Source organism: Pavona decussata, unplaced genomic scaffold (genome assembly GCF_977016875.1).
Source record: "Pavona decussata unplaced genomic scaffold, jaPavDecu1.1 SCAFFOLD_272, whole genome shotgun sequence".
NCBI lineage: Eukaryota > Metazoa > Cnidaria > Anthozoa > Scleractinia > Agariciidae > Pavona > Pavona decussata.
This window is the reverse complement of record NW_028145674.1, coordinates 1,132,160-1,157,979: the sequence shown is the minus strand read 5'-3', so window position 1 is coordinate 1,157,979 and position 25,820 is coordinate 1,132,160. Positions and strand designations below refer to the sequence as shown.

The 25,820-nt window shown below is 37.9% G+C and overlaps 2 protein-coding genes, 1 long non-coding RNA gene and 2 pseudogenes across 3 annotated transcripts; 3 read left to right on the top strand and 2 right to left on the bottom strand.

The window, feature by feature from the left end:
- Nucleotides 1-373: 373 nt before the first annotated feature.
- On the bottom strand, nt 374-5,047 carry LOC146455634 (uncharacterized). Its single transcript, XM_085094080.1, has 3 exons — nt 4,950-5,047; nt 3,027-4,102; nt 374-1,826 (listed from the first exon to the last, which is right to left on the bottom strand). The coding sequence occupies exons 2-3, from the start codon at nt 4,098-4,100 to the stop codon at nt 1,386-1,388; spliced, it is 1,515 nt and encodes a 504-aa protein (XP_084950206.1). The 5' UTR covers nt 4,101-4,102; nt 4,950-5,047; the 3' UTR covers nt 374-1,385.
- LOC146455633 (uncharacterized) lies at nt 4,167-7,143 on the bottom strand. Its single transcript, XM_085094079.1, has 5 exons — nt 6,982-7,143; nt 6,725-6,792; nt 5,623-5,649; nt 5,197-5,223; nt 4,167-4,170 (listed from the first exon to the last, which is right to left on the bottom strand). Exons 1-5 carry the CDS (start codon nt 7,141-7,143, stop codon nt 4,167-4,169), a joined length of 288 nt encoding a protein of 95 aa, XP_084950205.1.
- Nucleotides 7,144-8,395: 1,252 nt separating this feature from the next.
- On the top strand, nt 8,396-9,901 carry LOC146455632 (uncharacterized). The gene is made up of 4 exons (XR_014858990.1): nt 8,396-8,709; nt 8,960-8,996; nt 9,434-9,480; nt 9,853-9,901. It is a non-coding gene; the product is annotated as an uncharacterized LOC146455632 (long non-coding RNA).
- Nucleotides 9,902-9,942: 41 nt separating this feature from the next.
- Nucleotides 9,943-12,329, top strand: LOC146455631 (uncharacterized; annotated as a pseudogene).
- A 4,942-nt stretch (nt 12,330-17,271) lies between these two features.
- LOC146455630 (uncharacterized) lies at nt 17,272-18,131 on the top strand (annotated as a pseudogene).
- Nucleotides 18,132-25,820: the final 7,689 nt, after the last annotated feature.

The window sequence follows — 25,820 nt, the reverse complement described above, 5'->3', positions numbered from 1 at the left end:
ATCAAATTTGTCAATTCAGTAGTCCCCAGTCCTTATGAGACATGGCCATATAATAATTAATTAATAATGATTATTATGTGATTCCAAAAGTATTCATTTGATTCAAATCAATGTGGAAGAAAAAATCGTTTGAATTTTATAGATTGTTCATGAAAAGCAGGGAATTCCATGATTTTTTTAAGGATGTGTCAGTTGACTATGGCTTGTTCATGATAACACAGTTGAAATAAACTACCACATGTATATTCCTCGTAATATCAATGTTTATTATTTTGATAATTTATATAATAATCTAATTTTAGTGTAACATATATTAAATGTTCATTATTTTGTTCCAGTTCATGTAGTCATACAATAATTTTTATTATGATAATAATTTCTATTAATAACTATAGATTGAAATTCAGAGAAAATACATATAAATAAAAATTAAGAACTTATAATACCGGTAATCTGAAATGTAGTGATTTTAGTTTAACATATAAATGTTTATTATTTTGTTCCAGTTCATATAGCTATACAATAGTTTTTATTATAGAATTTAAGAATTTATAATTATCTGAAATAAATGTAGTTATTATAACAATGGCAGTGCCACTGACAACCCTAACAATTTTGAAACATCTTCAACACGATAAACAAAACATGATAAGCAAGGGGGTAACAATGATAATTGTGATTAAAACAAATATGTTTTCACCATGAAAGTAAATGTTGCATGGGCAAGGTTTTAAAATTTCATATTTATTTTAAATAATGGTGAAGCATCATCAATTTTTGTGAAGAATATAATTTGAAAATCAATTTGTATAGGAAAACGGTCTATTCGAGAAACAATAATAAAAATTTTTAGGGATTAATTGTATGAGTAAAAAGATCAGACCAATTTGTTCATGACTACAATTAATCCCTAATTGTTTTGAGAAAAAGTACAGTTCTCCTATTGATAATAATGCTACCATAAATACAAGCATCCAATCGAGCACAGCAAGATCAGGTTTAAACAGATTAAAAAATGTGCCAGGCGGTCTTTTTGAATTGATTTGCTTATTTTGGCTTTGAAAGTTGATGATGATGAGTTTACTTTGATTTTATGAGTCTACTTAAAATCTAGCCTTTATGACAATTTCTCAAAATGAATACCCTTGAAGTAGACTAGAAACTAGTTGTGACAGTGGTGCAGCCGCCGTTTTTGGCGCGAAACTCTGAACGACAGTCATACAATTAATTTTCAATTGTTCAGCAGTGATACAATGATAAATTGTTCTACTGTCGGCCAATCAGATGCAAGTATTTATGGGAGCAGTATTATTATATATTTATAATTTTTGATGATAATGTCAACAACCATACTTTAGTGTTTCAGACTAAAGGGGCACTAAATCTTATTGCTGTTGGGTTAGTTCAGGGACAGGGAGGTATTTCCACCTTTGGGCATCCTCTTTCCATGGGTACTGCCTTACGAGCTCCAGGCGCTGATTGTCGTCATAGAATTCATCAGTTTTCTCAAAGAATTGTTTGTAAGTCTGGAATGTGGTATTGTGTTTACCAAGCTTGTATTCTTCGTTGATGAATAATTCAGGTACCTTCTTGAAAAAGACTTTAGAGCGGTGGATGTTCTTAAAAACTCCAAGACCCTCTCTCTCCAATTCATTGAACTGGTCAACTACAAAAGAAGGTGATGGGCGACGAATTGAAGAGAAACTGGTGTATACTCTCTTCGCTGTCGTGAACATGTCAGCTGTTTCACCTAAAGCCCTCTGCTTTATTTCATCAGCTGATGCACCAGTTCGAATAGTGTGCTCCCCTTCCTTCAGTGTGGCAGCCTAAAATCGTAATGATATTAATTGTAATGAAGAATAACTACTACTGATGATCATCATCATGATAAAAAAACTTCAAAAAAAAAAAAGGTAAAAAGGGTGGACCGGCCAGCTCAGGGGACCTATTACCCAAGTACAGTTGGCCTGAATAAAAGCATAAGAGTGTCGTTGTAGGCTCTACTTCCCAAAAAAATACAACACAAACATAAAGGCTTGTATTTTAACAGGGTCTCCATACATCCAATGCATACAATTATACTTCTTCCAAGGAGTGATTTTTTTTTTTTAATCAAAATGTGGCCCGCATATTAATTTAAAATCCATGTTTCCAGTTTCATCTCTTACAGCTCCATGTTCTGCTTCTTCTCTTTTTAAAAAAAAAATAATAGTATAAACAGGTATGGGGGCTAACGCGAAAAAAAAATGTGGATCTTTTACCCCCTAGACTCTCTTGATGTTATTTACAAATAAAATAAAAAAAATTCAGTTTAAAGAGCCAATAAAGGTTGTTGTTGCTTATATGGAAACTTACAATACAAATGTGTGGTTCCCACAAATATCCATACTCTCCTCATGGAAGGTCAATGGAAATTCCAAGGGGAGGGGGGGGGGGGGGGTCTCAACAGCCAAATTGTTTAAAGAAAAGTATGAAGCTGAACTGGAAATTCCAGGGGGTGGGAGGTTCAAAAGAAAACACCTTCCATGGGGGAGGTATGATTATTCCTGGACCACACAATGTAATACTGTCAAAGAAGTTCCATTTTCCAGCTTGACCGAATTAATTCCTTAAGAAACTTCCCCAAAAAACTTTCACTTGCCCTTTGGGCAAGAAGATGGGTAAAATCCCCAAGCCTGACAGCAAAATCCACTGGCCCTTCTTTGTACCCTGTATGACTACAATAATACAGTACATCAGCAACCTACAAGAAATACTGAAGTGCTCTAAGTTCAGAACTTAGCATTCTTGTCAAATACAAAGGGGTGTTAGCTCCATACTCCCCACCACCCCTCCCCCCCCCCCAAAAAAAAGAAGAGAGTGGAAATTCCAAGGTTTTTTTAAGATACAAATGATAAAGAAATGTAAGAAGCCTCATCGTACTTTAAAGATGAGTGGGTTAACACCTTCTATAGGGAGGTATGGATATTTTATTGAACTATATGATTAGAATAATATTGCTATTGAACTGTCAGTGAAATCCTTACCAGATCCATCAATGCCTTGACATGTGAAAGTGTTGAACATAGACTGATTGCCTTCTTCATTAGGTCCTCTGTGATAACTCTGGGTGTCGTACCAACAGAGGAATCCAGGGCTTTCTTGAGACGGTCGTAGAAAACATGGAGCACAAGAGCCAACTTTAAAACATTTTTCCCAGCTTTGGAGTTTGATTTCTCTGTGCCACTTTCTGGAGTTGCCCTGGCAAACTTCTGATAGCATTCTTTCGCGGACTGGCTAAGTTTATACTCTGCATGGTCCGAAGTGTTGTGCTCGGCATAAATTTTCTCGTAGACAACATCTAATGATGTAACTGGAAATTCATCCAGCCTTTCTGAGAAACTTTCTTTCTCTTCAATTGAAACATTTTCTCGGTCGCAGCAATACAGCAGAAATCTGTCCGCGAACCCATTTTTACTGTCCACAGCCTTTCCCCAGATTTTCTTCAGGAATAACTTTGGGGTCGTGTTACCAATAAGGGACAAAGCTGCAAACTGTGTTCCACTTCTTTTCCCCTTGCTGCCTTTTACACAATACCAGGCATCTCCGTCATAAAGTTTACAGACACGCTCCATAGTGAGTGCCTGATCGTTGACACCCTTAGAAGGGTAAACCATTTTACTGAAGAATGCTTGGCACTCATCGATACACATTATTGGTACCGACTGTTCATTTAAAAAGTAGTTAAACAGTCCGGATGAAGAGGAGTTGTCTACCAACAACTGCTTTTCACTTCCAATCTTAGGCTCAAGATATTTCATAATTGGGTTACTGCAGCTTATTTGGGCTGCTGGGGTTTTTCCTGCCCCTGATGGTGCAAGGGCTACAAAGAAGAGGTTCGCTCTCTCCTTGTATGTGGAAAACAGCTTTAACTCAGATTTGCCCAAAAGGGCACCAATGGTGGATAGTACTCCGAAAAATACTAATTCTTTTCTGGTGCCATGAGCACGCGAGAATACATCTAGCCACTCAGTGATTTCTGCAGGGCAGAAATCTTCCCATGGAAGGGAAACATTCATGACTTTTGACACAAGGTCGTCGATGCTGTTTATTTCCTCCATACCTATCAACAAAATTTTGCATATTATTATTATAGATTTGACAAAATATATACTTTAAAAACATTGTTATCTAAAAGGATATTCAATGACTATATTCCCTGTGAGAGTCATGGAACCAACAATAATTAATCTCCATCAACTTGCATTATGATTTGAAATTTACAAATAAGTCTGCACCTGTAGCATTGCTTGTACATAAAGTTTGACAGCACTCTATCCTGAAGGGGGGGGGGGGGGGGTACACTCCCATATAAGGTATATAGGTATGTGCTGGCATGAAGGGTAGGGTGTTTCAACAGGTAAGACTTGGATAGATATGAAAATCATAGATATTTGCTCTAGCCTCGAAAAGGGAAGGAATTGTTGGCATCTTGTCTAGATATACGGAAGGGTCATAATATGCAGCTGAATATGGTCAGGGTAAGGGTATTTGAGACCCCTACCCAAAAATATTCAGAGTACCATCCCCGACCCCCCTCCCTGGCAGACTGAACTTAGTGCCCTGTGGATGTGCTCGGATTCGTACTAATACAATATTTTTTAGGCGCAGTCAAATAAATTCAACTAAGTAGAAATCATTATTTGCTCATTTTGATTACTATTATGGTTGTATAATTTTCACTCCTTTGGCTTTTACAACCAGAGGCAGATGGACGATATTCGCATTCCGCTACGATAAGTCACGTTTCGATGTACGATACGTTAAAAAGGGCACAAAAATACACTGATACTGCTTAGTTGCCTCGTAAAGTTATAATGGTGAAAAAAGTTAACTAAAAGGTCCCCTTCGAGGCACAACAAACAAAAGATCGACAAGAAATATGTCTTAAACGAGCAAACACAACCTACCTGCGACAAAAGCGCTTGAATTTGGCGGGAATCGACGGGAAGAGGACAGATCCACCGTACATTTGATCAGCGGAAGTATTCAATACGTCAAGTATGTGCTAACCTAACCAAAAAAACCTAAGCTCGCCTTTAACTGTTTGTAACCGCGTGAGTAGCACATACCTGATAGTTACAATATTGTCCACTAATCTAACAAAAAAAATTAATCTCGCCTTTAACTATTTGTAACCGCATGGGTAGCACATACCTGATGGTTACAATATCATCCACTAATCTAACAAAAAAAGTTAATCTCGCCTTTAACTATTTGTAACCGCATGGGTAGCACATACCTGATGGTTACAATATCATCCACTAATCTAACAAAAAAAATTAATCTCGCCTTTAACTATTTGTAACCGCGTGGGTAGCACATACCTGATGGTTACAATATCATCCACTAACCTAACCAAAACAACCTAAGCTCGCCTTTAACTATTTGTAACCGCGTGAGTAGCACATACCTGATAGTTACAATATTGTCCACTAATCTAACAAAAAAAATTAATCTCGCCTTTAACTATTTGTAACCGCACGGGTAGCACATACCTGATGGTTACAATATCATCCACTAATCTAACAAAAAAAGTTAATCTCGCCTTTAACTATTTGTAACCGCGTGCCTGGCACATACCTGATGGTTACAATATCATCCACTAATCTATCAAAAAAAAATTAATCTCGCCTTCAACTATTTGTAACCGCGTGGGTAGCACATACCTGATGGTGTTGTAGTATTAGCAGTTGCCGTAATCGAGACGCTTCTACTTGCTTCTCAAGAATTAAAAAGAAAAAGGCAATGACTATCAGAGCCACCGCTTTCTTGTTAATACCGACCATGTTTTAAAAATTGCGCGCATTAACTTGTATTTCCCGCCAATTTGATTTTTGGCAGTGTTGACAGATTAACTTTGGTTATTTCAGCCAGTATAAACACTGCACTACTCTACTTACGTACAGTTAACTTGATCTCGGTCAATTTAAACTGCACTAAACATTTGAATGTAAACATGGCATAATTAGTATTCATAATGCTATATGTCGTTTACTAAATGTGGCTAATAAACACTTTTTATAATCACAGGCACAAGAACGGATTACCAAATTTACATCCCTGGGATCATCATGTCAAGGTTACCAAAAGGAAAGAGTGTCCCCATACATGCACATCATGGTATACCATGAACCTAGTAGGTTAATGATGCTCCACAAAGGAATAAGGAAATTTTCAGGCCAAGGTAAATTACTTAAAACTTAGTTGAAAGTTAAAACAACGCAGTTGTAAACGAAGCACATAGCTATAAGGAATCTTAACCTTGCACAAATTGTGAAAACATCCAACCTGTCTGAAACTTGTGAGAGCAATCAAGTTGATATTGAGAACATGACCCCCACCGATAATAGAGAAAGGCTTAAAGATATGGGGGTAACAACTTGTGCTAGAAAACTAAAAAAAGCTCTGGACTAATATAAAACAGTTCTCTATCAGTTTCCAATCAGTTTCTATCAGTTTTGTGCAACTAATATGGCAAAACAATAAACTAAACTAAGCATGTTGCTAGTTTTTCATGAACTTAATCAAAATTAATTTTAATTTGTAGACCTTTAAAATGTACAATTAGTACAATTTTCTGTGTTGTGCAGTTAAATAAATCTTCAATCTCTCTAGGTGTCTTTACAAAAACATAAACAGACTTTTTAAATAAACGATTTCGTAATATAAAGAAAATACTGACCTTAATAACTCTGGAGAGAGATGCTCTGGTGGCTCCCATGTGCACTTCTCTAAAGGCCATCCCTTCCACTTAATATAAGATACTCAGAATTCTTTCGGGAGATCGCATGAAAAAAAAATTCCTAATGATTATCTACAAGTACTTTTTACACACAAACGAAAAAAAGTAGCCATGACAATCAGTTTTCAAGCTCAAGTTTAATAGCTGAAGCTCTAAAAACATCTGACAACACTGAATTACAACTGCGCTCAAATAACACTCGCATTTTGTGAATTTCTACTGTGGATTATTCTTTCCACATCATATGTTTTCGGGTACTTCTTACTAAGCTCTCGCCTTCTGGTATCGCACAGCACAACGCTGGAGACATTATGCAGTTGCTCGTAATCAAGAGCAAAACGTGCCCTTTTGGCCGCCATTTTCAATACAACCTTTTTCCGTTGAGACCGCTGGTAGTTTACGGGCGCGTCATGACCGGAATACTTGGCGATGATCAGGATTAGAAAGCTGGGTTTACATTATAACACAGCTTTGTGATGGCCTTTGCTATTTACGTGACAAGACCATCATTCACAATGACATTAAGAATGACAATGTTGTAATAGGCCTCATCACGTTTTTCGATGCCATTTTGACGGGTAGGCAAAGACTCTGGAGGTGCGGTTACCTATTCCAATACATTTCGTTGTAAAATATTCGTGAACGAAGTGGACGCCAGCTACATTTCCGTAATAAAAGCTCGTCTACTCAATCTTGAAATCCGAGCTTGCCACACATTGAAGGTAAGTAAATTTTCTAGTTCTGTATAAAAGAAAATCAGCCCCGTAGCGTCGATATTTCACCCGATTTCCAGCAAATGTTTTGGGCCTTGTGAAGTTGTGTGACACAGGCTACGAGCACATGGCCAACAGGAAGTCACTTCCACAGCTTATAACGCAGCCTTTACTAATTTGAGAGCTCAAACCTTATGCTAAATCATAATAAAGTAATGTAAACTATCTCTTTTATGTTGTGATTTGCTGAAACTTCCTCAGTTGATCGATCGTTGGTAGTTTCGGCTTTTATTTTACATCAAAATCTGTTTTTGTTTATAAACTCAAAAGTAATCACTATTTTTACTTAGCCAGACACAACTGATTTGTTTCATTTTAGGTTTTTCTATGTCACTCAAGCCCAAGAAAGCTCGCTGCTGTGTTGGTGGCTGCAATAATGATGATAGATATCCTGAGAAATACGTAGTCCGATCACATGTGAAAGTTATGCGCTTCTTTAAGTTTACACGAGCAAAGGACAAACACTAAATTTGGATAAATAACATTGCTCCAGGATTAAGCGGAAAAGTATCTGGAGGGAGGGGATCATATGTTTGTGCCAATCATTTTGTAGATGGTGAGCGAACAATCAAGAATCCTCACCCTACACTCTACGTTTGGCAAATCTCCAAAGAAAAGAAAAACCCGGCTGTGTATAAAAGTGGGACGGGGACAAGGGGACGGGGACATTGGGACGCGTGGGGACTTGGGACCTGGGGACATCAAGCATGGGACGCGGGGACGTATGGGACGGGGACGGGGACGGGGACGTCAAATATAGGGACCCGGGGGACGTGGGGACGTTAATGTTTATTGTTTAAGTCGAAGGTAAATGCGATACCTCTTTCTTCACAACCCACCCTACCCTCCTTATGGTCCCAATATTCCAGCAAGGAGACTTGGACAGCGGTCTCACTTTATTCAACGCTGGGGGTTCTTAGTCACGTTTATCGTCATGGAGGATTTCCAAGGTAAGGCTATCTTGCGTTTGTCTCGATTATCACTAAAATCCTAACACATCCTTGTTTGAATCTTGTAAATTTTGAGCTTGAAGGATACTATAGGCAATACTTAGTTTAACGATTTGCATTTTTGGTCGCCAGATTGTTCAGATTTGAACTACTTATCGGACGAAGATACAGAAGATGCTAGAGTTTGCAAGCGGAGTAGAAGGTGTGCTTCGTCACGATTATTTCGGTTGTTTTGCATGTATAAAAAAGCCTTAATGTTACTACAGTATTTTACATGTATAGAAAGAATGCATTGTCACTTTGCGTGGCTGTTCACGGCCAACTTGGCTTCTTTGCTAATGTTTCTAGATTAAAGTAACATGATATTTTCATTGAAATAGGGTCATGAGGTTGCACAGCAATTCTGATTTCAAGTTTTCGTTAACACTGCTATTTTCATTTTTTCTCTATAGTGTTTTCAAACAAAGTCAGGATGAAGTCTTTGATACGGTACGTTCTTTTACTATATTAAAGGTTTTTTGTCCTGTCAGTAGTAGTTTCGTTATTAAGTGCAAAAACAAGCTACATTATAGTCACGACAACCCTTTTTTATTTTCTTCGTATCAATAATAACTAGTACGCCAGGGCAATCTATTGTAATAGAGAAGATTTATTGTCCGACTTAAAACCCCAACTGAATTTTGAATACATTTTAAATAAAGGAGATGTTTTGCTTGTTTGACCAGCTCAGGCTTTACCATGGGAACGAGAGGTTGCTAAAATCTCAGCTATAAATTCATCATGTGATCTGCCTAGTAATGGATTAACAACGTGTCCTTCCACAACCATTGAAGATTAACGCAAATTAAAAATCTTACACATCAGTCCAGGTTAAATTTGGGTGATGTTGATTTTTGTATTAATTTTTAACCTTTGATTTTATTTAGGCGGATAGCAGCCCTGTCAATTCCCCAAATGCTAAGAAAATTAAGAGGTAGGTTTTAAAAGTAATTAAGCAGCTGGTAATTCTTGGATATGCAAATTTGGGGGATGCTAATAGACCCCTCCACGGGTTTTTCAACATTTGACATGGACCAGTTAGTGAAATTCCTTTGACACCACTGGACAGAGCGCCTTCAAATTGGTAACATTGGCAAAGTTGCAAAAATTTATAGACGTTTGTAAACTTGTCCCCACCATACAAACGTCTGAAAAGTTTCGCGACTTCGAGGAGCTATATCTTCGTTACTTTTCGACAAATCACAAATCACTTTTCTTTCAAGGCACCCTTTCCAGTGGTGAACGTTTTTGGATGATGCAAGAGTTGGTTAATTTCCTTTTATTATTATTATTTTTATATATACAGCAAAACGGTTGTGTGGGAGGAAATCGCGTTTGTAAGGCGAGCAATCGAGATAATCGACACGAGTCAGGCAGGTACATTGAGTGACACATAATGATAACTTATACGGTATCTAATAAGTACTGACATTTTAGGGTGATTCTCCAGCTAATATACAAACCGTTCGTTCTCCAGTCAGTTCATTCGCGAGATAATCATGAACTACAGTCCAAACATTTTTATGATGACAGTCAGTGGTCTCAATTTTAAAGTGACAATTTTCTAAATAAGCTACAACCGTAGAAAAACGCCGTTTTACAGTACTTTTTCTTCCCTCAAAAGCGACGTTATACATGAAAATGACTGTTTAAGGAAGTAATTTTCAAGATCAAGCTACTCTACATAGTTTATATTACCCAAATGAGCCACTGAGGTTCCATGATTGTTCTTAGCGCACGCAGTTTAAGTCATTTTTATCGTTCCTTGTTCCATCAAAGTTGTAGCGAGACCAACCACTGTAACAGTTTTCCGACTTTTAGAATCGTCAGTTGGTGATTAACGAATCATCCCAAAATAGCAATGGGTTAATTAAACATGAAGGTGCTGTTTTATAGAATGTCTTATGAAACAATGTTTTTTTTTTTTTAGGAATTCAAGAAGTATTACGAAGACGACAGCCGCCTTCCTTATTACGAGAAAGGCAGACAATCACCATATTCCAGTAAAGAGAGTGTAGACATTCTGCTGAGAGTGAAAGAACCATGTTGCACTGAAGTCCCCCTTCAGGTGATGGAGAATGCTTCGTTTGTAATAGATTTAGATGCTCTCCCCCACCCCGAAGATGTGCGGGCGGAAGATCTTGGCAAGTGTTTCCATATTGGCTCCCCGAAAAGCTATATTGCTGTTGAGAGAAACAAAAGTGGCCATATCCTGGATGTTCAAGTGACAAGGCAGAAAAGAACAGACGCTGATTACATCATGGTGGTTAAGCAGTATCTTCACCACGACAAGGAGGCACAATATCGGAAGCGGATGTCTTTCGTGTATGATAGCAAGTCGAGAAGGCACCGACTGGCATTGCTTCAGTATTACTTTGAAGGTGAAGAAACCCTTTTGAACCTTAAGGAACATGGAAATTCAAAAAACAACACAGAGCCTTATGTTCGAACGAAACCAAGCACATTCGAACAGCTGAAAGAAATATCCAGAAGCTGCCAACCCCGAGAGGTCTTTTTCGAAGCTGTACGTCAGAAGGGGGGATTGGAGTTTTGCCGCTCTAAAAGTGATCTGCCGCGAAATTCCAGGCAGGTGCAGAACGTATTATCGTCTACTTCGGCATCCTTTATGCCGTCAGCTAGTTCCAGTAGAGATATCTTGCTTGAAGCTATGGAAAAGTGCAAAACTAAAGATGGTTATGTCAGAGAGGTAGTTGGTGCACCAGAGCCTATGGCCTTCCTTGCCACTGACAGGCAGCTAAAAGATATCGAGCTGTACTGTTGTCAGGAAGACGATTTTTCAATTCTTGGTATTGATCCAACATTCAATCTTGGCAATTTTAGCGTGACTCCAACGACCTACAGGTGCCGCAAAATTGTTAACGTAACCACAGGTAAATCACCTGTTTTCCTTGGTCCCATGCTTGTTCATCAGAGCAAAACGAAACAAACGTACCAATATTTAGCCTCATCAGTTAAGCGATTCAATCCAAACACCGTGTCTCTTCAAGCCTTCGGCACTGATGGCGAACGTGCTTTGTCAAATGCATTCAATGAAGAGTTCCCTTGGCTGACCATCATCGTTGTTTTATCCACCTGCGTAAAAACATTGAAATGAAACTCTCCAGTATAGGCATCAATGGGCGTTACCAAAATGAATTTCTCGACGACATATTTGGTCATAATGTAGCAGCTATCTCGTATCACGGAATTGTGGATTCCGATGATTCGGATGACTTTTATGCAAAACTGTGCTCACTGGAGGATGTTTGGAATGCTCGAGAATGGGAAATCACATACCAAACTCCCACATTCTACGACTGGTTTGTCAAAAATGTTGCTGACACGATCAACGCATCGATGCTGAAACCCATGCGACAAAAGGCGGGACTTGGGGATTCCCTATACACAATAAACGACAATGAAGCAGAAAACCACCTGTTAAAGCTCAAGACGGACCACAAACGTGTGAACCTCGTAACGCTTATTGAAAAGAGCCATGAACTTGTGAAGGAACAAGATTCGTTGCTGGAAGGAGCAATAATTGACCAGGGGGAATGCAGACTCTCAGATGAATATAAGCACCTGAAGATATCCCCAGAAAAGTGGAGAAAGATGAATCCTACGGACAGAAGAGCGTACACCAGAAGAGCCAAAGAAAGTGGTCCCATGTCACAAACGCTTTCCACACTCTCCATATCACATACACAGTCCGGCATCTCTGGTATCCCAGAAAGCATTTTATCCCATCAATTCTCTAAGGCCTAGAGGCTCTTGCGAATGAATAAAGTTAGACATGGCTTTGGGGAAGACGATACTCTATTGGTAGCATCGGATACATCAGCGAAACCGCATGTTATAAGGCAATGCAAAAATGGTAAATTCTGTTGCGATGATGACTGTCCCACATACAACCATTCCAGTCTTTGCGCTCACACACTGGCGGCAGCAGAATTCAAGGGCAAACTCGTAGATTTCGTAACATGGCACAAGAAAACTGGTGTACAGACAAGTGTGACAAAAATGTCTACTTATGGGCTGGATGTTGGCAGTGCTGGTAAAAAGCCACATCAACGAAGAAGAGCGAAGAAGACCAAGGAGAAAGAGAACTTCATCGTTGAACATGTAGACAGAGTGCAAACTCCATCTCAGAATTGCCAGCCCGTGAAAATGAAGATTGTTCGAAGAAATGGAGAACACGAAGTCTTGCAAGAAAGTCTAGCAGAGACAGACGAAGGGCATCGTGAGGACATCAATTCGTATTCTCTTGTGTTCCTGTCTGATCATCCCCGAGTGACAACTTGTACAGGATGTGGAATCAAATTCGCTCGAAAGGCCGATGGTGGACTCTTTCCTCCTCCGCATGACGTCGCCATTACACACAAAGAACACCGTCCCTGGAAAGATAGAAATACAGGGATCTTGAGAGTTGGAAAGGAACAGGCTGTCTATTTTCATGTAAATATTTCTTGCGTTCAGAAAGGAAACAGCATCAGTAGCGCTACCTTTGACGGAGCACAATTAGACATTCATCCCATTGTCAAGCAACGCCTGAACAAGGAGCATAAAGATTTCCTCTTTCAGCAGTTGAACATTTCACTATAAATGAACAACACTGTAAAACGTTCCATGCCGGAAACACTACTTACGAGTAAAAGCGTTGAACGTCAGCAAACAGAGCATGTAGTTAAGATTTAAAACTATTATTACTAAGTACTGGTTTGTGTTTTCATTTTGAGGCGATACCTGCCCTTTTTAACAAGTTTCAGAGTAATTGTTTGCATTAGGTGCGATGCATACCATGCGGTTGCTTCTCAATCAATAGGGGATTTTTGGCCTCCATCAACTGTAAGTTATAAAGTGAAATTTTGTTGACTATGCAGTGAGCACTAGCGTTGTAACGTCGTTCATATTCTATTTACATTTCTACGACAATGGTTGCAATCATTCCAAGTTATTGAAAATGAGATGAAGATTATCATAATTTGCTTACAATTTGTTATGAAATTAGGGATACGCGAGGCAAAACTAGTCGGAGGATACCTTTCATGGCTTGTTACCAAGTCATTCCTCGTTACAGTTTTATTGCAACTAGTGTCCTAAGTTCCTTTTGCTATTACAGCGGTAGTTCAGTGTTACAACTCTTCAGATTACACAATTGCAAAAGTAAGTGAAAAGATGTTTGTAAAAGAGTTACTTGGCAGTTTAGTTTGCGGCCAGATAAACGTACAAAGCAACCAAATATTAGAAGGTCAATAAGCCGAATTACGTGTTTACAAATTAAAGCATGCTGTTCACGTTCATGTTATTTGACTGAACTGTCTCGTTGCAAAGTGACTTAGCTAACCAGAAAAACAGTTTTGCAATTTGTTAGATTGATTTCCTCTGGGTGTAGACAGTTTTGTCAATATGTAAACATTCTTTATTATGTAAGTGAAGTTTTCATAAATTAAAATAATGAGTTTATTTTGCCTTCCGTTCACAACGTGGTACTTGCTGACTCTTTTTTTTTTCATTCTGGCCTCCTCAGACAAACCTTGAATACTTTTAGAGAAAACCCGCTTTGATTAATAGTGACATGAAAATGCTTTTTTCCATGGCTTATCGGATATTTTCAATGACTGACACGGCTTCTGCCACAGGTCGTCCACCCTCTGTGTTACACTTTCATTCACCCAAGGGCAAGTCGGTTATGTACGAATCTCCTATAATGCTTTACGGCCCTTAAAATAAGAAGTGGCAGTGAGTTGTAAAGCGAGAAGTGATCGCGCTTGCCAAACAGTGAACTGGATGTCGTTATTTCCCTTCTGCGAAAGAATTAAACGCCGCTTTTAATCGAGCAAACCAATGCACAACGTGGTGAAATATCGAGATATCTTTTCCAAAATCTGCGTACGTTATAACGCTCAGTTTAGCCGAAGACATCTCTGAACCTAAAACTTCTGTATATTATAGTCAGGGATGTGCAAGGGTTGCGTGATGATCAAAGCAAAAGCAGTAGAAACTTACCGTGGAAATCCTCGATCCTCCATGCCTGTTTACGAAACGAAGACTCGGCCAAGACCCCCTGCATTGAAGAAAGTGAAACCGCTGTCCTGGTCTTCTTGCTGATAGAAAATTGGAGCCTTAAGCAGGGTAGGGTGGGTAGCGGTCGCCAAAATTTATTTTCGATTCCAAATAAATAAAAAAGGAAACTAGATTACTTGTGGCATAAGCGAACTTCCAACCCCGGAGTGCTAGCTCCGAAATCTATTGCATGTGCCTCTAAACCACGGGGGATTCAACTATTGAAACAATATTCTATTTTGTTTGACATATTTTTAGTGGCAAATCTAACAGTAAATGCTTGCTAACAGTGCTTAACCCTAATCAAGATAGTCAGTGCGGCTACTCCTATATGAAGAAATATTTTGTGTAAACATCATAAGGTGTCCGATGTGGTTAAATAACACAGTTTCACGAAGAAAGAGATATCGCGTTTACCTCCGACTTTACCTCCCGCGTCCCCGTCCCACACGTCCCCGCGTCCCATACGTCCCACGTCCCATACCAGATGTCCCCACGTCCCTCCCCTCGCGTCCCCAAGTCCCAAGTCCCCACACACGCGTCCCAATGTCCCCGTCCCCTTGTCCCCGTCCCACTTTTATACACAGCCGAAAAACCCTAGAGAGAGCTGGAACAGCCGATGCAAATAATCACAGTGATGACAGTGATACAAATGAGTTTACTGTAGATGTAGCTTTGGATACTGCACCAAATGATGATTTTGACATGGATGTAGTTATAGATACTGAACCCGAGTCACCACAAACAGAAATTGGCTTCTCGCATACAGCACAGAAGTAGATGATATGTAATCCAAGAATAACTTTGGCCATATGACTTAAAAAACAATTCAAGTTTCAGCAAGACATTTGGCCAAAATCCAGGTTCAAATTCAATGAGTTCAATGTGCAGCTCCCTTAGAGTCCAAACAAGAAAGTAGCACTTAGAATTCCACACACACCCATTAGACCCATCACTTGGTAATAATACTTGAGCTCTTTTTTAAGTTGGATGGTGTTGTTTCTAAGTACTAGAAAATCAGTTATCTCCCAGCTCTCACAAACAGAAAACTGTGATTTTTTAAATTGTGTGGAGCCTTATTTTATTTTTCAACGCAGTAACAGAATCAGACAATGAAGAAAATCCCCCCTACCATCCACGGAGTGAGTATTACAATACACATGCTGTGATTCTTTAATTGTTAAGCCTATCCTCGTTTCAATTTCCTTTAGATGTGAATAAGGAGCGGCGGGGTGATAAGTATCATTGGACTGGTGTTCAAAGGAAGTAAAATCGTTCATTTTATGGATAACTCTCCCTTCGTTTTTTTTACATGTTTGATTAACTAGGTGTGTTTACAATTCTGGCCAAATTTAAAAGCGTGCTCCCTTTCCCTCACAATCCAAATTTTCAGATCACTTAAACAAAACATCAACTTTCATATCATCATCCCATCTTAACATCTCATTATTACTTCCATTTTATTGCAGAAAAAATAACAAAAGGAGTTAGAAGTAAGAGTAACTAATTGGATTGTATACTATCCATGATTTCCTAGGTTTACTATGGATGCAGGGGAGGGCAAGAGGAGGAAAATACCCATACCATACGTGACAGTGGTGCATGCCTGATTGTAAAAAAATGACCCCTTAAAATTGAATAAATAAGGGAACAATTTCAGGTTTGGAATGCCTCAAACTGATCAACAGCATGTCTAGGTAAGAAATCCTTAACACAAAAGTATTGTTTACAGTAAAAGGGTGTCAGTATGTTGGTTGCACAAATTACAAATAACGTTGCAGCATCCTAATTATTGCAAAACGGCTTTCCAATATATCAGGACTTTTTTTCTAGGTTATTGTTATGGAGATTGGCATCAGCTTTTATACCAACTCACATGATGAAATTTGGGTACACTTTTAACCCCAAATGCTGTTTTAGTGTTAAAAACATTAAATGTGTGTTGAATAGCAAATATTTTTTGTAAGATTAATCCTTCACAAATGCAAAGGATATAGATATTTGCTGATGCACATACCCATAATGTTGCTTGCATACATTTTAACTCCACATATGCAAGGTTGAGCTCTGGGCGTGGAGTACGTGCATTGTAGAGGTTTTCAGTTATTTACTCGCGTGATTATAGGGATGTGCTTGTTCTTGTTGGTAGAGTATTAAATTATAACTTGCGATAATCACCAATTGCGAACTGATTATAATTCCCAACCACTAATTTACAATATGGTTGTCTTCTGATTTTATTGATGTTCCTGATTTAAAGAGCAAATAAGATGAAAAAACAAACAAATAGCTACAACAACAACAGCAACAAAACAAAAATAATTGCTCCAGTGATATAATCACCTGCGTGTGCAACTAAACTCAAGTAATTATTGTTCTCCTTAGGCTTAATACATGTATATTCAGGCACGTGCAGTCAATTGATATACCATGTTATCAGTGCAAGACTGCATGTTACTGTTCATTGATTGATGAAATGAACCAATCGTCATTCTTCAGTAACTTCTTTGCTTGTCCCTAATTATCACCTTAATAATTATACGAAAACAATTATTTGCCTCGTGCTAAGTGAATACAGCTGTTTCAACAAAGGTTGTCCAAAAAAAAATGTAAAAGCGTAAGCATCAATGCCGACATATATTTGCATAGGCAGCAAGATGGTTTAGACGTATTCTGCTTGACCTCCACCGAAACAACGTTTATAAGCTAATTTTGTCAACGTCTTCAGGCCAGTATAACGCAAAACTTTAAAACCCTTAAGCACAAGCTTAATGAGCTCAAAGAAACCGAGCGAAAAGCGCTTTCGCGTTCCAAGTAGCAAAGACGAAGAAGGGATGCAAGTGGGCGATGAAGCGGGCAACGCCATGATAAAATCTATCCTTGAGAAGCTAAAGAAACTAGAGAAGCTTGACTTGAAGGATCAAATCCACGTGAGGCTAAAGAAAATTGAAACTGAATCCAAAGAGCTCAAAGATACTGTGCCAAAATTAAAATTGACTTGAACTCTATGAGGAAAGATGTTGAAGATGCAAAGATGGCTACCGAGCAAAAAGCCGATAAAAGCAAGGTTGAAGCGCTAGAAAAGGAGGTCCAAGAACTGCGCAACAGGTCACGGAGGAGCAATCTTGTGTTTTATAATGTGCCAGAGAAAGCTGAAGGAGACGATTGTATAGGCTTTTTTCAGAATTTTGTATCAACGCACATGGGTTTGGAAACACTCTGCGGATGGGAGGTGGAAATCGAACGAGCGCATCGAACGCTTACAAAGCTACGGAACGACAACGGAGGTAAACAAAGACCGAGACCGATACATGTGGCCTTCCTGCGCTACTCTGATAAAATGAAAGTGCTCTCAAATGCCGCTGCTGGATTAAAGGACAACCCATTGGGGGGAAGCTCATTGGTATAAGTGAAGATTTCGGAAAGAAAACCGAAGAGGAACGAAAAGCGATTGCCCCAGTAAAGAAATATCTCGAGAAGAAGCTTGGTGCAGGCTCTAAAGTCTACAATGTCTACAATTAGATCACACCTCGTAAAAAAATAATGTAAAAAAGCAATAAATATTTTTAAAAAAATCAATGCCAAAAGGTAGTCTGGAAAATTCCAAATAAATTCCAATAAAAGCTCAGAATCCATAATGCTTCAACCATACAGCAAAGACTTGAGATGGCGAGAAATATATTTCCTAGACTACCTTTCAGGATTGCCGCTTGTGCTTGTACAGCCTGTTACATCACCTTGGCACAATAGTTACTTAATGCACTTGATTTCGTCAATCATAGTGCATCAAGTTATTTGCACATTTTAACATAAAGTTGTTTATACTTGGATGGATATAGGTCAATTCCATAGCGAAATCGAGATATTGTTCAAAATGTGAGGACCTTGAAACCCTCACTACATGTAAGTGAAATAAATGAGCGATTGTTGTCTAGTGGGGTAATGATCACAATCGGGGATAAGGTTCACAAGAGATGAAAAAGTAACTGGCAATTGATTTTTTGCATATGAATTAAAAAGGTAACTGCTGATTGAGTGAAAGTGTTAAAGAGAGGCATACTCAATACCAGCTGTTGGTATACTTTTACTGTTTGTTCCAAAGTCTTGTTTTTCCAAGAGGTAATACTCAGCGATATGTTTGTGTGTTAAACTACTGTCATAACTAAAAGACAGCAAATTTATTACAATGTTAAATTTCACTGTATATTTATTTACCTTGCTCATAACCAAACACTCTTTAGGCAGTTTAACTTCCTATTGTACCTCTTTACAGGATGCTATACATGTCATGGTTATGGCCAGAAGGCCAAGGCCTGCAAGTCAAGAGATGAAGGTGGAACTGCAATTTAAGTCGCCTATATAACTGTATATACTACAGAAAAATATGTTAATCGTTATGCACCTTTTGTACTTTTTGATAGATGATAACATTACATGTTACTCCTGTAGGGGTAGGGGACAAAAAAACGCTATGTGCCCCACCCGCAGGCACCATTACAGAGGGGCACCAAACAAATGGTGCACTCACACAAAACAAGGGCATCAAATCAAAGGTAATTAACGACAATAATGTATTAGGTAGACATTTACTGTGAATAGACTTCATTTACAGGTTTCCTTGGGTGAAAGTACTTTTTTACCATTCTTTACAGAGTCCATGGGTTTTAATTGTTTTCCATTAGTTATGTACTTTTAAGTTTTGTACTCTTTGATAGATGCTAACATTACAGGTTTCTCCTGTGGGGTAGGGGGCACAAAAAAGCTATGTGTCCCACTCCCAGGCACCATAACAGAGGGGCACCAAACAAATGGCGCTCCCACATAAGACAAGGGCATCAAAACAAAAGTAATTATCAACAATAATGTATCAAGGTAGACATTTACTGTGAATAGACTTCATTTACACGTTTGCTTGGGTGAAAGTACTTTTTACCATTCTTTACAGGGTCCATGGGTTTTCATAATTTTTCATAAGTTATTTACTTTTAAGTTTTGTACTCTTTGATAGATGATAACATTACATGTTACTCCTGTAGGGTAGGGGGCATAAAAAGGCTATGTGTCTTACTATTACAATATTCTTACTATTACAATGTTCATACCTAACTATTTACAATATTAAATTTGTTAAAGGCTAGGAAGCCTATATAGAAGCCCGGGGCTTATTAACTATAGGCTTCCTAGAACTATAGGATAAACCATAGAAGTTAAGGGTACTGATAGAAAATTCCAATTAATTTTTTTTTAAAAGAAGAAGAAAAAGAAAAGGTAAAGAAAAGGTGTGTAGCTCAACAAAGAGTCAATTTAACTTAGAAAGAAGGAATTTTTTAAGTCTTTTGCCAAACAAACTGATACTTTCACTGTTTTGAATTTCACGACTTAGCGAGTTGAGAAGCGTAGGACCTTGAAATCGAATTGAGAATTTTCGAAGATTAGTTCGACAATAAGATATATAGAAAAGGTTGGAATTTCTTGCTTTATAAGAATGTATTTGGCTTGCAAGAGTAAACATATCACGAAAATAATTTGGGAGTATTAGACTAATATGTCGATCCCCACACAGAAACACAATAGTTATGTACTTTTAAGTTTTGTACTCTTTGATAGATGATAACATTACATGTTACTCCTGTGGGGGTAGGGGACACAAAAAGACTATGTGTCCCACTCCAAGGCGCCATAACAGAGGGGCACCAAACAAATGGTGCACCCACAAAAAACAAGGGCATCAAAACAAAGATAATTAACAACAATATTGTATTAAGGTAGACATTTACTGTGAATAAACTTCATTTACAGGTTTCCTTGGGTAAACTTTTTTACCATTCTTTACAGAGTCCATGGGTTTTAATAATTTTTCATTAGTTATGAACTTTTAAGTTTTGTACTCTTTGATAGATGATAACATTACATGTTACTCCTGTGGGGGTAGGGGACACAAAAAGGCTATGTGTCCCACTCCCAGGCGCCATAACAGAGGTGCACCAAACAAATGGCGCTCCCACATAAAACAACAACAATAATAATAATAATAATAATAATAATAATAATAATAATAATAATAATAATAATAATAATAAAACAAGGGGCATTAAAACAAAGGTAATTAACAACAATAATGTATTAAGGTAGACATTTACTGTAAATAGACTTCGTTTACAGATTTCCTTGGGTGAAAGTACTTTTTTACCATTCTTTACAGAGTCCATGGGTTTTAATAATTTTTTTCTGATGCTCTTTATAAATTAACACAGTCGTTTGCTGTCGTCAGTTCAGAAATTTTAGGGCTCCAATACCTCAAACGTGATTATTGAGATTAATAGGCTCAGGTTCTCCTGAATATAATATTATGTAGCACAGGCTCTCATGGACAAATTTAACTCGGGTATATAAAATACTATACAAAAATGGTATGGTATGGTATTTTCAAACAACTGTAAGATATGGAATAACATATAGGAAATGAATGGGAAAAGCCTTAAGCAGTCACAATTTCAGAGGAATTACCTTGGGTAGCTTACAGTCAATATACTTTCTATATTTATGTTGAAAAAAAAAAAGATGTTGTTACAGACGGATTTGTTTCAGCCGCTGGTTTTTGATTAAGGATTAGGGCTATCACAAATTTCCCCGAAACAACAATTGGGAAGCCAGTGTAATGACTTTTCTTACGCAACCCAAGTCAATACAAATAAAGAAGGACTCGCTGCTTTGCGAGTTGCGACTCCAAACCTTACCAGTAATTTGCCATGAACCAAGGGTAAATCATGAAGGAATTATGACACCTACATCACCGTAAAACAAGCAAAAGGCATTCAAGGGATTCAAGGACAGTCATGAGTGGCAGTGAAATTAAAACATGAATTCACCCTCTCAGTTTTTTTTTTCAGCATGCCCAGAGGCATGCTGCTTCTTAGCACATTTTGGGCAAAACTTTGACATCAATAAAATTTCCAAAGATTTGCTAGTTCTGGCAGCTCTTCAAAGTATAGAATGTAACCAAGGTAAATAATCCAAAAAAAATTTGCGACCTGTGGAACTCCAATTTTCTTTAATATACCTTTTGCACAGAAACCCTTTGTCTCTATTAACGAATCAAGAGGATTGTTTTCAATATTGTCGATGTTGGTACAACTTATGGCCATTTCTGGGCAAACATCCTTTAGTGTGAAATTTAGCACCAAAATATATGATTAATAGAAAAACAGGCATGGTCCTTACCTTTCAATTGTGTGGTCAAGTCATCTAAATCAAGCTCATTGATCAAAGGAGAGTCGTTACAAATATTTGAACCTTAGGTTAACAAGCATTCATGGGTGAAGCGCTTTGACTGTAATAAAAAGTAGACATCTTAAAATTAGATCACCTCGTGCTTATGCTATTTACTGTTACCTGCTTTAACGTGGCATAACCTGAGTGAAAGATGACGAAACCTCAAAAAGGAAAAAATTAATACATCTCATTTTGTACACTACCTGTTTTGCTCCTGCATTCAGTGTCAGCATTCATGCCAGTTCTATAGAGAAATTGCGCTTGTCCTGGGATTTCTGCTTGCATTTGGTTGTGGACAACAGGCTTATATGTTATTCACCCAGCAATTCATAAATATAATGGCATCATAATAGGCTAGAAGGTTGTGTTTGCTGTTAATAACACTTGTGTTGGTAGATTGATATACGTATTCAACACAAATTTTTTCTACAGATTTGTCGGCTATTTGGTAAAGGCATGAAGCAACGAGAGACCACAGTCCTGCTAGGTATCCTGGCAATGATTAGTTTTTGTTTGGGGCACACATCAACATCGGTTAATGACTTCTGGTGCGAACCATTTATTTTATGGATATCCATTGTCCTGCCAACTGGTAAGAACTTATATTATTTGCATGTCCAAGAAATGAGTAAAACATTTGTAAATTGCAATCCATTAGTGAAAATTCATTAAAAGAAATGTATGTTGTATTACTTTCATCACACATCAAACCTACAGTGCTACCTTAACTGAAATATCTAGTATGTATGTAAATGATATTACTTACTTATTTTATTTCATTATAATTTCTTCCGTTCTAAATGCAGGTCGTGGCAGGGGGTTGGGGGTTCTTTTATAAAATACTTTTTTTGTTTAGACCAATATATTGTATATTCCCTGCCCTTTATCCACCTAAAAAAAGGTCCAAATTCCACACCCTCCTTATTGAAGCATAAAAACGCATCTCAATTCAGATACAAACTTAAATATCCATACCACTATTACATCACAACAAGCCAAAATGCCTACTGTTTTGATTCTTAAATACTGAATGATATACCTTATGTAAGGCAGTAATCTTCCGTGATTGACATTTTCCTACTTGAGGAAAAGGGGAGTGAAATAGTAACATTAACCTACCATGCAAATGAAAATAAAAAGTTCTTTGAAGTGATTGGTAATGTTTTTTGTAAATAAATTTCCATTGGCACCTTCACCAAAGGAATGCTATTCGTGCTACCAACTTGTGTGTTACTTGTCTTTGTATTCAAATTAGAGGCACATAAGTGCAAGGGCACATCTTTCATTTGTTTAGGTGTCACTATCTTAAGTCATGTGCAATAGTTCGAAGAAAAGTCTCTTGTTGTAGTTATTAACAGATATATACCGGCTCTATCCATATGTTGATATTATGTTTTCCAAAACATAATGAACTTCATTTTTTCCAGATCGATGCAAGAGCACCTTTCATCATTTTCTTAATGCTGTTATGGATGCAGTCCAACTGAAAGCCTTAGCAGCTGGCCATGAAGCAAAATCTGTGTTCATGCCACACTGTACTTGGGACAGTTACCTTGGCACAGTCTAGATCGATTTATGCACCATCAAGAGCAAAAATCTCCCTCTCCCACCCTTACAGAGATGTTTTGCGCCACAACTGAAAACGATAAATTGCCCACAACTGTGATATGAAATTCATGACAATTTTAAACTGATATAGATTGCTCACTGATAGTAGAACCAAAAAACGGAAGATTATTATTGAATCCAACTTATTAATTTTTTTCGTCATAGGCAAAGTCATCAGGAAAAGAAAAATGGACTTCCAGAAGAACAGGCAAATGTAGTAACTGCAGTTTTGCATATTCAAAATTTCAAAAACCTGCAAATTGTTTTAACTGCAATTTTTTCCTTGGTGGAAAGTATGTCCCCAAAGAAACCACCAGTAAGAAGAGGAAATTAGATAATCCATCAGCTGTCGCTCTGTGTTCTTTTGAGGGGAACACTCTTTTCTCAATTAAAGTTAGTACCAGAGATGATCGTTGTTTTTGTCTTGTGTCTGACACAAGTAGACTCTGTTATTACTGGTCCTGTAAAAACTTCAGGTCTGTTTCAGTAGCACCCGGACAGCATCAATTTGACAAATTACAATGCGAACATTTAAACTAAGGTGAAGGAAAGCATAAATGCAAAAGCCGAATTTTATTTAACTCCAAATAAACTGAATGAGGGGTGGGGGGTGGGTGGTGGGGGTGGTGGGGGTGAGGTGTGAGGAGTGAGGGATAAGGGGTGGGGGGTGAGGGGTGAGGGGTGAGTTTAACAGACGTGGATCTAGACTCTCATATACTCTCATAGACTCTCATATATGTTGACATTTGCAACCATGTTACTCTCCAAAGTCTCACGACATTACGGCCGTAACACGTAACTCAATTTACATACATCGTGTATGTCAATACTTTGACATTTGCAACCATGTTACTCTGCCAAAGTCTCACGAAGTTACGGCTAAATCTTCAGATGATAGGCCACCCCCTTATTTTTTCAAGTAAATAACTAGAGACCCATGGCTTAATTTTTATTGAGGGGGATACAAGTCAAGATGTAATCCATGCAGGTTATTTTCACGGTATCATATTGGTGCGAGCGAAAACTGAAAAAAAAAACTACATAAAAATAGAAATGACATCGTAATTGCATGCAGCAAAGGACGGAAGTTTCCCCCTGTGCATCCTCGTTCAGTATAGTTCCGCTTGTAAGCACCAACATGACTACAGTGAATACTAACATGAGATTCGTTGGCTTGTGTACATTATTAAATGAATTTTGTGCGACACGTGAATTTCGAGATTTCGAAGTGTACATCGCAGCACTTCACTTTGGCCAATTTTCTAAAGGCTTGCACGGCAAGTCACTTAATTTAATTTGCGTGACTGAATTTTCCCGTTTTCACGAAATATGCAAAATTAGAAAGTGTCAAAAAAAATTTATGTGCTAAGTTTGTTTTTCGAATTGAATTGATAATTTTATCGTCAGCTGTATTTGTTTGTGCCACTGAAGTCCCAGTACACGTTACTTCAGCTTTATTTACGCACGTCCGTTAAAAATTTTAAGGACCAATCTTATCAGTGGCCAACCTCAAGCTTTACTCAGTTGGACGATTCGACCATTGAAATGCCCTAATCGGCAACGGCAAATACACTAGAGCTTATTGTCGTGTGAGTTATCTCTCGAATATAAGTGATACCAGCATATTTTAGTTACTAAAAACATGTTTTGTTAATTTTCATGTTCCGTTTTCTATTAATGGAACTCTGATTACAAGGAAGAGAAAAACGGAAATCTGAAATTGAAAGAAATTATAAACTGAAGGCAGAGAACTTTTTTCTTTCTTTTTTCTCTGACCCTAGAGAGGATTAGAAATGAAGATTCGAAATGTAACATGCTCAAATCCCAAATACAAACGAGAAAAGGGAAAAACATTTTTTCCCTGCCCACCAAAAAAAAAGGGGGGGGGGGGTGTAGGAAGGAAACTGCTCGCTAGTTAAAGTAATGATTCAACAAAACCAGTCTAGATTCCGGTTTTTCACAAGCCACTTTGGCAAATTCATGAAGGTTAATCCAGATTATTTACAGTTACAGTTGTGTTGCAGTTTTAAGATTCTGAATTAATATGAGAGTAGAGGGTTCATATCTCAGGAGAAGAACGTTTGTTTGTGTAATGACAATAACGACATTTGTAATTGTATCATGACAATAGCTACATTTAGTAGTATTGACGCTTGCTCCACTTAGTATCATTGACAAACCAGTCTAACAACCGGTTTTTCGAAGGCCATATGGTAAATGATTAACCAGGGAAAGTTAATCTAGTTTATTTGTATATATAAAGTTACAGTTTTGTTACAGTTTGAAGAATCAAAACCAATATGACGTCAGTTGTATCATTTAGTCGATCCA

Coding starts and splice junctions, on each gene's coding strand:
- LOC146455634 (XM_085094080.1), bottom strand. CDS start 4,100: ATGGAGGAAATAAACAGCATCGACGACCTTGTGTCAAAAGTCATGAAT. Junction 1,827..3,026: donor TCAAGGCATTGATGGATCTG/GTAAGGATTTCA, acceptor TTACGATTTTAG/GCTGCCACACTGAAGGAAGG.
- LOC146455633 (XM_085094079.1), bottom strand. CDS start 7,143: ATGGCGGCCAAAAGGGCACGTTTTGCTCTTGATTACGAGCAACTGCAT. Junction 5,650..6,724: donor CTCTCTCCAGAGTTATTAAG/GTCAGTATTTTC, acceptor TTTTTTTGATAG/ATTAGTGGATGATATTGTAA. Junction 5,224..5,622: donor GATGATATTGTAACCATCAG/GTATGTGCCAGG, acceptor TTTTTTTGTTAG/ATTAGTGGATGATATTGTAA.